Below are 13,990 nucleotides of genomic sequence, written 5' to 3' on the forward strand. Positions count from 1 at the left end.
AAATACATTTTTATCAATTTGTTTGTGGGAACGACTTTAGATTTTGACATTCAAAGGATGCCTATTAGGTGATTTTTTTGGAGGAGGGGAATTTTTTTGGCAAAAATGCCAGAAGTTTTTGATCATAATTTATTTATAAAAGCAATAAAATGGCAAATTATGCAGGTGGGGGAAGATAACTTCCATAAAGGCTGTATTATTGAGAAAAACAACTTCTAAAAATTACTGGCCCCTGACAGATTTAAAAATCAGTTTTTCAACTAATCTGAAGGTAACATTAATGAATTCTTCTTTCTGTAAATTATTCTGTGATTCTTTGATATGGAATAGCATAAACATATATTTGATTTAGCTATAGTTTTTTTTAGAATCAAGTCGTTATCCTAGAAGTGTTGAAACGATTTGTGACCCGTTTAAATTTTAGTACTATTTTTACTTTGACTAAAAGCTGCTCTAAATAATCCAACAAACTTTTTCAGCTTCATGATATTCAAAGTAAACTGACTGAAGATTAATGCCTTCATAAATCTAGTTCATAGGACTCAAAATAATGTTGCTTCAAATCAGTCTCTTAAATTTTCTATGAAATCACCAAAGTACTTACATTTCATATGCCAGGCAGCACTGGATATGTCGTAAAAGTCAAAGTTTCTGTGAGAGTTGTTGAATGATGGAAAATTGAAAAGGGCAGGGTTCCCTAAAGCAGCCCAATTTAAATACCTGGAAAAAAAAGAGAGAAATTCGACATGGACCACCAGTGGAACACAAGAACATTAAAGGTTACTGCCACAGACTCTTTGAATACACCACTAAAATAAAGAGTTTAATGAAAGCACTGTTTTAAAAATTAACCTGCCAAAAAAAAAATAAAAAAAAAATACCGTCACATAGCAGTGATTCAACCTTCTTTATTTTCTTTTTCTGAAGGCAACAGATGCTGACCTCATCTCCAACCTCACATATCGAATCAGAGCTGAAGGCCTGGATCCTGAGATAACACGGCTTTTCCGCATTGACCCCGTGACAGGGGAGCTGTCAGTTCTTAAGGTTCTGGACTTTGAAGCTCTGGCTGCCTCTGAACCCATGTACACTTTCACCGTAGAGGCTGTCGACGTGGAGGGAACAATGCCTCCTGGGCTCGCCTCGGTTACTGTCAGAATACTGGTGAGTACAGGAGTGTGTTCTCATATTTTTTCTCTGTCCAAGCAAAGCCCAAGAAGCAAGTAAGATTGAAAGACAGGAAAATGTAAAGAAATCAAGAACATACAAGGCCTTGCCTCAGACCCCTTGAACTATTAGATATTTTGTCATATTGCAACCAAAAACTTCTAAATATTTCAGCAGCATTTTGCTTTTCTATTCTTTTTTACATGGCAGCTCAGTGTGTCGGTGTCAACAGGATAAATTATAAGCTGTGCAATCCAGAAATCTGAAATGAAAAAAAAAAAGAAAGGCCTTTTGGATAACAGTCATAAGAAGTTCAGTTTGCAGTTTTAGAGATATGTGGTGGGGATAGCAAACGTGTCTGAAGGTGCTCAGATCAAACTAAAGATTAACTTTTTATTCTAGATGCGAAACTCTTTTTGGCAAAAAGTAAACGCTGTAGGTTCCTTGAACACACCATCCTCATGATGAAATATGCTAAGGAGATGCTTTGATGAGAAGATTAATGGATCTTAGCAGAGGGCAATCCTGAAAGAAACCCCGATAGAGGGTGCACACGATTTGAGACTGGTGGAGTTTACCTTCCAGAAGGATAACAAGCTGAAACCTGTAGACAGAGCAACAAAACTGGCTAGATCAAAGTCCAGACTTAAATTCAGCTGGGAATCTGAAGTCAGGCTTGAAAATATCTTAAAATAACTTCCTATCCGACTGAGCGTCAGCTATTTTGCTAAGATGAATTGGCCATCTTTTCTGTTTCTGGATGTGCGAAGCATTCAGAGACGTAAATCATAACGCATCTGTAACTGATGATCCTACCATGTATTTAGGGGGGCTGAATACAACTGGATGTCAATATTTTTTATCTTAGGTAAAGATTTTAAAAACAAGGTAAGTTTCTGTTCTCTTTGCATTTAAACACTATTTTGTCTTCATCATATAAAATCTCTAATATATTAAAGTTGACCCCTGTAATGTGACAAGTGAAGAATTTCAAAGTATACTTTAGCAAGACAGTTGAGTATAATCAGCAAATGGTAGTTCTGAGAAAACGTTTTATTCATAGATTATAGATTAAGTATTCTAAAAATGGTTATTTCATTTTATCAAACATATTTTCTGGGGATTTTACATAAAATTAACAGGGACACTTTCATTACAGACAAATTCAGTGTCATTTTCTGTCCAAAAAGTCCAAGAAGTGCCTATTTAAACTTGTTCTGAAAATATTTTAACCCTGGCAAAATTAATTAAAAAATTGATCTCAGAACTCTAGCAGATTGCATTTAATCTTGGCTTCACTGCTTTCCCACACGGGTTAAAGTAGACAGTGTATCTGTTTTGCTAATTAAAACCTGGAGGCTGGTTCTACAAGAGATGAGTTTGACAACTGAAAGCTCTGCTTCCACTTCTGTTTTTAAATGCTCCTGAAATAAAAAAATAACCCAGACATCTGAGAAGAAAGTACATTAATGGGAAAATATAATACTGTGTTTTTTTTCATAAAGCTGAGATTGGTTGACTTTAAATAAGCTAAAATGTGTATATTTTGTTTAAGTTCTCACTGCTACATTTTAGCATGTAGGCTTTTCAAGGTAAGGGTCATCCTAATGATACAGAACTGTTTTGGGAGGGATTTCTTTGACAAGTTAAGCAACATATTTTGATTACATTAAAGCATTACTCTCACTGGTACTGAAAACCCCCAAAATTTCAAATGATTTCACATTAAATGAATAATGTGAAAGCATGTCAATAGACATAATCAATAACAAAGTAACATATTTGCTTGAGAAAGAGAATAATCTTGTGTGCGGCCATTGGTCCAGTCTCCTCAGTGGTGCCAATTTCCTCCCAGTGCTCTGTTTCATTATGCCTCAGTCTAAAGTTTGGCAGACACTTGTGTCTGCACCTTATAAGATGAAACGTCCAGAAGCACTAGAAGTGCTGGTAGCCAAATAGGCCAAACCACTTCTAATTTGAAGGGGAATCACTTCAGAGATCTAAAAATAGATAATTCCTAAAGGTCCACAAAGATATTCAGACAAGTTAGAATTACACATGACATAAAAATCATGAAAAACATCAATATTATAAAATCAAATTAAAATCGTAGCTACAAAGCTGGATCACTCACAGAAACTCATTCATGCCTGTGGAATATACAGTAGTTTCTTCAAATCAAATATCCAGAATGCCTCTTTCTTTCTCCTGATAAAATCAATATTTTGGACTGGACTTAATGGCCTCAATGCTTATAAAGAGTGAAGGTGAGCTACAGTGCTTTTCATTAATGTGTCTTGCAAGAGAACTGGTTAAATCATCTTGATAGAACTTCCATGGCCATTAATGCGTTCTTGCAGAGGACGGGATGGTTCTCCTATATGTATTTTATTGCATGGTTTCATCTTTATTCCATATAGACACTGAAGCCATGAAGTCCAATCAAAGAGCATCTGAGAATTTTTTTTTCTTCTCAAATCCCCCAACTGTGTGAGCTTTTCACCTTGCGTACAGTCCAAGAGGGGGTTGAGCACCCCTCACCCCCCCCCCCCCCCCACACACACACACACACACCTTCATGAGGTGTCCCCAAGAGAACTGATCCCACGTGTGTTTTGATGTTTTTGGGAGTTTTTTGTAGCGTCAGCAACTGATCAAAAACGCCCATTTTTTTCCCTGTCGTATGACTGTGGCTGACTTTTTACCAGGAGACAAATGGTGCATAGAGCTCTGCTGCATCCTGAAACGAGATAGACTAAACTGTGGGTCAGAAGTGCCACCAGTATATTTGTTGCTAATGTGACAACCACAGCTGATCTATCTCAAACTACTGGGTGCTGATTTGAATTTGTTTAAAAGGTCTGACTGACAATTCCTCACATTTTCTGTCAAAAGAAGCACGTCCCCTCAGAGGAAACAAGTGTCATACACTGATATCAATCCGCTCCAGCTTCAAGCTGTCCCTCTTTGTTTCCTTCCTTTGGATGTTGCAAGGCAGCAGAGGTAGTACTCTGTATTTCTGATTGTACCTTGTATTCTGTCAATCAATATGCCTACATTTTGTTATACAATTTGTGATGTCAGTCCTGTTTGGGAGGTCACTGTTTAAGACTGCACAGTTATAGAGAAATAAGTAATCTTTTGCCAAGAATCAGTGCATATTTTTATTGCTGCCATTTTGGTTTGGACAATAAAAATAATTAAAACCACTTTTAAAGCCCAGATGCATAGAAAATTTAAAAATATTGCACATATATTCATACCCCTCAAATGTTTTATGCACCAAAATGTCCAAAAAATTACATTTATTTTTCTGGGATTTTTATGTGACTGATCAATACTAAGTAGGACAAAGTTTTATAGTGGAAGTAAAATAAAAATTTTTTAAGTGTTTTGCAAATCAATCTGAAAAACGGTATTGAGCCCTACTCCAACCCTCTGGGTCAATACCATTCAAGAACATTAAAATGACAGATGCAAGTCTTTTGGAATCTGTAGAACAAGGTCTTTCACATTACATATAAAGTGTCTGTGAACGAAAGAATGAGTGGATGAATGAATGAAAATCCCAAGACATGACAAACATAACTGTGTAGTTATCAGTCTTGTGTGGGGAATGACAAACAAATTCCAGTCCTTTGAATTTAAAAACAAGGATCCCCACAGCATGATGTGCCACAACCTTGTTTTATAGAGAGGGTGTTTTTTTGTCAGGGTGAAGTAGAGAGTTGTTAATTAATTAAATCTGACCCGAACATCTCCGTCCTCGTAATTGGTAATAATTGTAAGATTTTTTTCAACATTGTGTGATGCTGCCTTGATTTGTTCAAGTCAATTATTTCAATTTTGGTGCTCCAGCAAAGAAACAAATAACCAATAGTTACTGTAATGCATGCATGCATTCCAATCCTACATTTTCTAATACTCTGATGGCAGTCAAACATGACTGTTATCGATGTACTGGTTGCATATATTGTATCCATGCACCACAGAGAAGCACTTCGGAACATGTCGGACATTTGGTAACTCAGTTAACAAAAACTTACTAAAGTTGAAGTTCACATCGTTCCCCTGTAAAGTTTCATTCACAGTTTTCTCACAGATCTGTTTTGCTTTTCTTGAATCTCTTTCCAGGATATGAATGACTTTGCTCCCTCATTCAGACAACCCGTCTACAGAGGCATGGTTGCTCCTAATGCTGTCAAGGGAACCATTGTAACCACGGTGATGGCCAACGATTCTGACCCTGCGGTGAGTGTTTGCAGCTGCTCATATTTAATCAAACTATTTTCCTTCTCTTACTCTTAAAATTGTGCATTGGAATGGAATGATACGGGATAATGATGCTCAGCTTCAGTCCATAAAAGTGTGTTTTGAATCTGTATCCTTTTCCTTTTTGGAGCCTTACTTTTTTTTCCCTCGTCTGCTCAGCAGTGGTTCTGTTAACCAAGTTGTTCTTGTTTGTTTGTTTATTTTGTTTTTTAATCCGAAGCATCCATTATAAAACTTATTTGGCTTGTAAAATAAAGAACCAGCTTACTTTAGAGTGTTTATTTAGAGTAATTTGAAATTTGGTGCAGATCGGACAAGCTGCAACAAGAGTTTGATCATTTGAAATTAGTTTTTCTGATGTACACAATAATTAGTTAAAATGCAGATCTGTGTTATGCAATGCGCTGTGAAAAAAAACCAACCTAATTTTCATAGAATCCTGAAAGCAGCCGCTGGGTGAGTTTTAAAATCACCTATTGAATAAATGTTTATGAAAAAAGGCCAGACTCAAACAAAGTTTCCTTACTTTGCATTTCTAAGTCTCTGAACTTATTTTTTTTATTTTCACATCAGTAAGCAAAATCTTCTCCCGCAATGTTTCGCAATGTGCCTCTTTAAAAGCTTCACTTCCTTTGAATTATATGCTTGCTGTCCTCTTTCATCAGCTGAATTGATTCAGAGTGCAGGTAGAAGCATCAAAGTAAATTCTCTTGAGCCAAAAAACATCATTATACTCTCCAGGTTTTACAGTTTAAAGTACTCCCTCAGGCCCAAACGAAGTTCTAATAGCATTTTTTTGCTATATATATATATATATATATATATATATATATATATATATATATATATTGTATGTCTTGATGCAAATGTCTTTTGTTCATTGCAGATTCAAAATTTACCTCAGAAGAATAAATGCTTTCAAGAATTTGTCTGTTGGGATCACAAAAATTGTACATTGTGTCACTTCAAGCATTCATTAACTACATGAGTTTTTAGTGTATTTTATTAATAAAATTGCTACCCTGAATCATTTAATATGATTGAATGACATGTTGCGTGTAACCCCTAGTTACACGGGATAAAGATGTTTTAGTAGACACCACAGTGCTGCAGTTAATAGTTAAAAGTTTTACAAAACCAAGTTGAATCTTTGACTGGATGTTTTCCTTAATCATCTTGAACTTGGGGAAAAATGAGGAAATTAAAAAAACATATTCAATAGCACCACTAACATTCTTCAACGGCGTTTTAAAGACACACACACACACACATCATGCACATATCATGCAGACACCCACATAAACACACATAGTATGTCTTTTTATTTACACAAGGACTTTCTATTGACTTTCATTCACTGTTCATTCATTTCTATAGACAGAATGTTTCAAATGTGTGCAGTTGCTAAAATGTGTCAAAAATATTTTTTTTCAGCGTAGAGTTGGTTGATTTGCACAGTCATTGAAATAAAGCTGAATGACATTATTATTCTTTCCTGTGGGCCTTTAATATGGAAGTGAACATTTTACACTTTATTTAAAGCTGACTCTATGATATAGCTGATATTTCTAAAACACCTTTCACATGCCTAAAAAGCTCCCGATGTAGTTATTGGTAAAATGTGTAAGTCTTTGTGTAAATCTAGCTTTTATTGCTGTAGCAAATTCTCACACTGAATTATTTGCAGAAATAATTTTAGTTTACTGAATATTATTTAACTGAACATTGATCTTTTTTTTTTATCATGTTCGTCTGAATTTTTGTCCAGAAGTGCCAATGAGAATTTTGCTATTCTCATCCGCAAAATAAGAGTAATACGCTCAATCAGTTTAGCGTGTCCGCTTTGATTTTGCCTTACTCGGTTTGCATTTTCAAACACTTTCAAATTTTTTTTCCCAACAATTTCTACACTCTTTTTTAATCTGCCTCACAAAATAAACATTAGCAGAACTGCGTGTGTTGAAACTTCGGCATAGAAATAGACGTAAAATGTTTTTCTATTTGCCACCATTCTGTGTAAAATTACTCATGCTGCTTATTATCTTTAACACTTTGGAGGTTAATTTATGACTATTAAACCTTGAACCCCAGGTGTCCAGAATGGTACTGGGTGTGTTTATTTTCAATCATTAGTATTTATATTTAGGGACAGCGTGACATTTAGCACCACTGCAAAAGCCATTTCTCTTCCAATGCTAAATTATGTTTCAAGAAATATTTGTCCGCCTAAGCATAAAAGAGGCAGTTAATCATCTACTGCAGAACCCATCGACATTACATGTGCTCTGATTTTCCTTTTTGCAGGGAACCCCCGCAGGTCTAATTCGCTACAAGGTGGACCAGGAGGCCTATCCTTACTCTGCCAGTATATTCGATGTAGATAAAGAGAAAGGTCATGTGGTTACCAGAGTAAATCTTAACGAGGAACCCAACTTAAAGTTCCGAGTGAGTACATACACCGTCTCTTTTGTAAAAAACAAAATGTTTAAAGTGATGTGCTTTTTAGAACTGAACTAAATTTGTCCATATGGTGTTTTTTTCTCATTACGCTTGTACAGGTAGGAACATTGAGGTTGTCAGTTGCAAATGGAAAACACTTAAATTCGCCCTTACTTTTCAATTAATTTCTTCGTGATTCAAATCTGTTTTAAAGTGCAGCAATAATATTTTGTAGCAAATAAAAATGACTTGCAAAAGTATTCACAAGCTTGAATTTTACATTTTGCCCCACTACAATCAGAAACTTCAGAAGTATTTTTCTTTATAAAATCTCATTGTCCATAAATAGTTAACTTGTATTTAATTAGTATTGCAATTGTAAACCTGCTAAGATGTGGTTATCCACCTGAATTTGGTTGGCCTTTGATTGAAGTAGAAATACGGTTTCCCCTGAAGACGTCCTTAAGACGAGTCATTTTACTTTGTTTGTACCACTGTGTTTACATTCTGGATCGTGACTGAGGAAAAAGAAAATTGTTGCAGAGCTGTGACTAAATCTCATTTAACAGCATATAAAATAATTAGCTAATGGTGTCTCAGTTTTGGGTTTCTTTGAGCACTTCTGCACCGTGCAAGAGCAAACTGTGTAATATAATATACATATACAACTAACTTAAATCTGCTGAGACCTAGCAAAGCTTTTAACTGCCACATAAGCCAAGTGCATGTATCTTCAAAATATTATGAGTTAGGAACATTATATAGAAATGTAAAAACTTCAATAGGAAAGTAAGCCTTTTCTGAGTTGAGTACTGATTGAGTCAGGGCTTCTCCTTTGGGTCTTGTTAACATTAGTTACCACCAATTAAATGAAAACAAAGAAAGTCTATGCGAGCAGAAAAATGGTTATGCCAGAGGGAAACATATGGGATTATATAGTCATAACCCACTCTGTCTTCATCTGCATGCATCTCTAACAGCTGGTGGTGGTGGCCTATGATCATGGCGAGCCTGCGAAAGAGAACACGACTCTGGTGGAAATCACAGTGCTTCAGCCCTCTGTTATCCCTGTGTTCACTCGAGAAGAATACAGGTACGCTCTCACACACGCAAACACACATCGAGTGTTTTCTTGTCATCTGAATGTTTTATGCGGCAGCTGCTTGGTTGTTTTGCGAGAAGCACTTCAGTGGAAAGAGAAGAACATAAATCTCAATTAGACAAAGTTAACACATTTGAGCAGTTTTGAATGGTGCACAGTTCACTTACAAAGAACGTGTTCTTCTCATTAAATATGGTTAAACTGAATTTATAAAGATGTGACTGACAATCACAGACATTCACTTGTTAGAAGCGACTTGAAAAACTTTATTTTTAACTTTCCTCTTAACGATCAAAAGCAAACAGGATTGCCTCATCTAAATATCTCGCATTGCAATTTTCCACATTGTCACAACAATAAACTTCAATTTAAATGGGACAAAAGTTGAAAACTCTTGATGATATATATTTCTGACTTGGTAAGCCAGACAACTCACTTTTGTCTGCACACCTTCCCAGTCATACCTGTTGGTGAGGGGATAATGCAATATAATGTAAACAAACTGCCTTTGTTAACACCTTAAGGTTTGGGGACAACTTGTTTGTAGAGTGCCAACATTCAGATGACCATATCTTCCTCTTCATTTTTTTCTGTTTTGTTTACATCATTAGTAGGCTTGGAATCCATAATTTTAGAATCTGTAAATAACTGAAAACATAAAGTTAATGGAGATGTATGGAACTAAACACAGGAAAACCCTGAAAGAAAACCTGCTAGAGGCTGCGGAAGACTTGAGGATTAAGTGGAGGTTCACTTTCCAGCAGGACAGAAACTCCACACACACAACCAGCGCTAGAATGGAAGGCCATAGATCAAATCATATCCATTATGTTTGAATGGCCCAGTCAACATCCAGTTCTACTGTGCTTGAGCAAAAAGAAGCATTCAGTTGCAGTTGCAGTGAAATTAGCCTACAATGAATTCGGTGGTTTAAATGCAAATGCACAGTGCAAGTTTCTGATTTTTATTTGTAAGCGAAAAAGTAACTTTTCCGGAGTTGAGGAAAGTTTGTAAGGGATGTCTTGTTAAAATAAAAAGCAGGAATAAACCTGGGATCATGCTTAACATTTAGTTGTTAGTTTAGTTGTTTAATTCAGTTGTGATTTACTCATTGTATATCTGACACAAATGAGTTTCTTTAAAAATGAATACTTTGACTTTTTCATGTTTTGAAGCATGAACTAAGTTAACAAAAATGGTCAAAAATCATTTTGCACAGATGTAAAAAAAAAGATACATTTTTGTTTGATCTAAGTGAAAACTCTTAATCACTCTTCTGTCAACAATCCATTCAGTCTTTGTTTTTGCACTGTCAACAGCCTCAGCAATTACATGTCACAGACACAGTAACTGTTAATTTATGACACTCTAAGCCAATGTGGCAAAACAAACATAAGCTTCCTCCCTCCCAGTCTTAATTCACACTCTTTCAGTTAGCTATTGGATTCAGGAGGGATCAGCTCGGGTTTTCTTGTGTGTGTTTAGATGCAGATGTAAAAATGGGCTATAATCTCGTGCTATTATCTCCTTTTATCTGTCTATCTGTCTGCTTTCTTTAGTTTTCACAGAATGAAATTGGTCTGAGTTATTGTTCTTGTTATCAGTGTGTTAATTCTCTTTTGTAGTGCCTGTTTCAATTTACATTGCCTGTCAGACAGTACATACACTTTCACTTCTTATGTCTTTCTCCACCATGTCTCATATATGAATTTGTTGTGGCTTCTACTCACTTTAAGCAACATGTCGTCTGAATCAGATGAAAAGGGCTTCTCTGTTGTTTATCATAATAGTGTATCTAAAAATTGTTCAGCCATTCAAATTGCTAAGCAGGTGTTTATATAAATCTAATGAGCTTGTTTGTTAAATCCAAACATCTTAAGAGCAATGTGTTTAGCACAAGGCAGCATTAAAATCTTCCTGGCTTCAAGAACAACAAAGAAGTGTCACAAAGATGCTGCATTTATTAATGTGAAACATAGCTTTAAGCCATGGAAAAGTGTGTGGGCATATTTGTGTGGAGTTCAGTATGTATTACCTTCATGTTTTATTTCTCTCCTTTTGATCATTACTCACAACCCAATAAAGACACATTCTCAGTTCAAAAGCATAACAAATTTGTTTTTATATTATTATTTGATGCTTGTGAATTGCAAATATCTCTTTCTGGGGGTGGTGTTTCTTTTGTATGTTTTTTTGTATCTCTCATTGTGTATTTTTGGCCTTCTCCTGTGATATGTGTTTGGTTGCATTTTAATGTTCTTGCACTTCACTCTGCATTCATGCAGAATGTTTTGGCTTTGGTTTAATTTCTTTATGGTTTTCCAGTAATTATTAACCCTTTTAAAACTAGAACCACTATTAGCACAGGAAGTTTGTTTCAGAAGCGTTACGAAAGCAACAGCAATGGAAATTACACTTTGTATGACTCCAAGAAAAGCTCATGCAGGCAAAAAAAAAGTAATAAAATGCTATTTGCTGTACCACTATCACAAGGGATAAAAATAAAAGTTAATACACCTTAGACTAAGTTTTAAATTGTTTTTCAAATAAACAAGATAACTTTAGTGTTGCAGCATCGCTAGGCATTACAAGAAATAACAGTTTCAACATTTGAAGGCCTTTTCTTTAACAAAGCTTGGGATTGCTAATGATCCAGTTATTGCAAAAATCTTTCTACTGATAATCACTTTATTAATCAAAGTAATTCATGCTAGTATTCTGTAATAACACATTTTTGAAACAGCAGATTTTGATTAAGCAGCTGTTTAATTGAGCTCAGTTATCTTATATTTTTACCCCCCAAAATGGAAAATGTACAGCTTTACCAAGAGTGAATGTAAAAATGTTCACATCCAAGGTAACGTTTTATGTGACATAAAAATCAATTTTCATGATTATTGTGACTTGCATTGTATATAATTCAATAAAGAAAAAAATCTGTTTTACTGAAAATCACACACACAAAAAAGAATATTACATTAATCTGGTTGCTTATAGGTGTGCACCTTAGACTTAACCAACCTTAAACTGGTTGTTACCAAGCAACAACATAGTTTAGAATTCAGGAGAAAGGTATAAAGATCAGAGTAAATATAGTTGTCAACACGTTGGAGAAAATGGAGACACGGTGCTACAACTTCATGTTTCTCTGTTTTGGATCAAATGAAAAGGCAGAAAATTATATAGAGAGGTTCCTAATAATCCAAAAGAGTAACAAATAAAAGCAACACAAAAATCACCAAAAGAGCACAATGCCCACAGTAAATTTAGCTGAAAACAGCACCGAACCACAACTTTCGGAAGTTACACCTTAAAGATTGTATTAATATTTCTCATATCACCACCTTCCTAAAATAATGTCCAAAACTGATTTTGGCAACAACAAAAAAATAAAATCACTGCCATTTTTTCCCCAAAAGATAAATTAGGCAAAAAAAAAAAACTTTGGCAAAAAATGACTTAGGCCATTATTTTAGGAAGATGACGATATGTAGTATATGGGGCAAGCCGTGCAGATGGAGAATATAAATATGTGCAGCTTCTCATAGATTTTATTTTATAACACCAGATAATAGTCAGCACTAATGGCCGGCGCAGAACAATGGGGAGAATATTTTGGCTATTATATTTTTTATGTGCAATTATACATATAAAAAATTAAATTTTAAAAGGGGAGTATTTTATTGCAATTTCTAGCTTTGCTGTTTATTCCATACCCAATACAGACTTCACTTCAAGCACTATCAACATATATGTTTCTACTACTGCCAAAGCGTTTTTCAGGATCAGACATGCTTTATGTGACTGGGATGGAGTTCAAAAGATTTGTGGATGCAGCTGCATTGATGCACCAGTGATACAGCCAATTCTCTCTGCTGAACACAGAGACTAAGCGCCAGTCAGCCGTAGCTTTGGCTCTATTTGCTGTTTGTGCATTTTCAGTCTGTGGGTTGCTCATCTAGTGAAAAAGCTAATAAGCCGTGAAAGATGTTGTGTTAAATCATTGCTGCAACTGTGTTTAGCCTGAGCTCCCTTTTCTCCTCTCACTGTAAAGGGCTTGTTGCACCTGCAGAATCAGTATGCAGGCAGCGTCGCAGATGCATGCATAATTATGAACAACCATAGGAAATGATCAACAGGAGGTTAAGTGAACAGTAAGGAAATACTGAAATATCATTGAAAGCCCTTTTCTTTTTTCTTTTTTTCTATGTATGCATACATTAAAAATGTGTGGATTTTTTTTCCCTTTATTCAAGTGTTCTCACACAGCCACAGGTCCTCCCTGTCATCAAACATCTTGTAACTGCACACTTTAATTAATCTAATTAGAAAGTGTGATGAGGGCCCAAAATGTTTCAGACATTCAACGCCTTGTTTTATTCTTTTTTAGCAAGAAGTAATATGGTCAAACATGGAAATACATTGCTGTGGCTTACATCATTGCACAAAGAGATAACAAAGCAGATTATCACGAGAGATTAAGAAAAATTTGTTATTAATCCAGCTTCTGAGCATGGATACACTATATGCAACGAGTACATCGATAACAGTCATGTTTGACTGCCATCAGAGTATTAGAAAATGTAGGATTGGAATGCATGCATGCATTACAGTAACTATTGGTTATTTGTTTCTTTGCTGGAGCACCAAAATTGAAATAAAGACTAAATCTTTAATCTTGGACTGGGAACAGACAGAATAATTTTGTCAACTTCTGCTTTGCATTATTGCAAAAGTAAATGAAGATGACTGAAATATTCAGATCCAGGCTCTTCATTGCTTTGCTTTGCACAGTTCATGATCAAAATTTTTATTTCAGGGTTTTAGGAAGCAAAAATGACTCAAAGTTTGATGCAACTAAAAATGCTTTTCTTGTGACTGAAACAGCAGATCCATCCTATGCAGTTACAGGTTGCTTTGAGGTATAATCTTTAATGATGTAGTTATCTTAAGATTTTTTTTGTCCTTCCTATAAATACAGTCTTTAGAAAATGTGGAATCAAAGCATGA

General features: G+C 35.3%; 1 protein-coding gene across 2 annotated transcripts in view; it reads left to right on the forward strand.

Moving 5' to 3' along the window:
* Window positions 1-13,990, forward strand: part of LOC114152078 (protocadherin-15-like) — a 283,395-nt gene that overhangs the window by 204,996 nt on the left and 64,409 nt on the right. Inside the window, exons 25-29 of one of the 2 annotated variants that reach the window (XM_028029789.1) lie at window positions 928-1,164; window positions 5,302-5,418; window positions 7,744-7,884; window positions 8,859-8,971; window positions 9,672-10,088. In XM_028029789.1, coding sequence (XP_027885590.1) covers window positions 928-1,164; window positions 5,302-5,418; window positions 7,744-7,884; window positions 8,859-8,971; window positions 9,672-9,816 — 753 coding nt within the window. In that variant the 3' untranslated portion in view covers window positions 9,817-10,088. Of the gene's footprint in view, window positions 1-927; window positions 1,165-5,301; window positions 5,419-7,743; window positions 7,885-8,858; window positions 8,972-9,671; window positions 10,089-13,990 lie in introns of those variants that run through there. The other variant, XM_028029788.1, reaches the window with a different exon arrangement.

This window comes from Xiphophorus couchianus, chromosome 10 (assembly GCF_001444195.1).
Source record: "Xiphophorus couchianus chromosome 10, X_couchianus-1.0, whole genome shotgun sequence".
Classification (NCBI taxonomy): domain Eukaryota; kingdom Metazoa; phylum Chordata; class Actinopteri; order Cyprinodontiformes; family Poeciliidae; genus Xiphophorus; species Xiphophorus couchianus.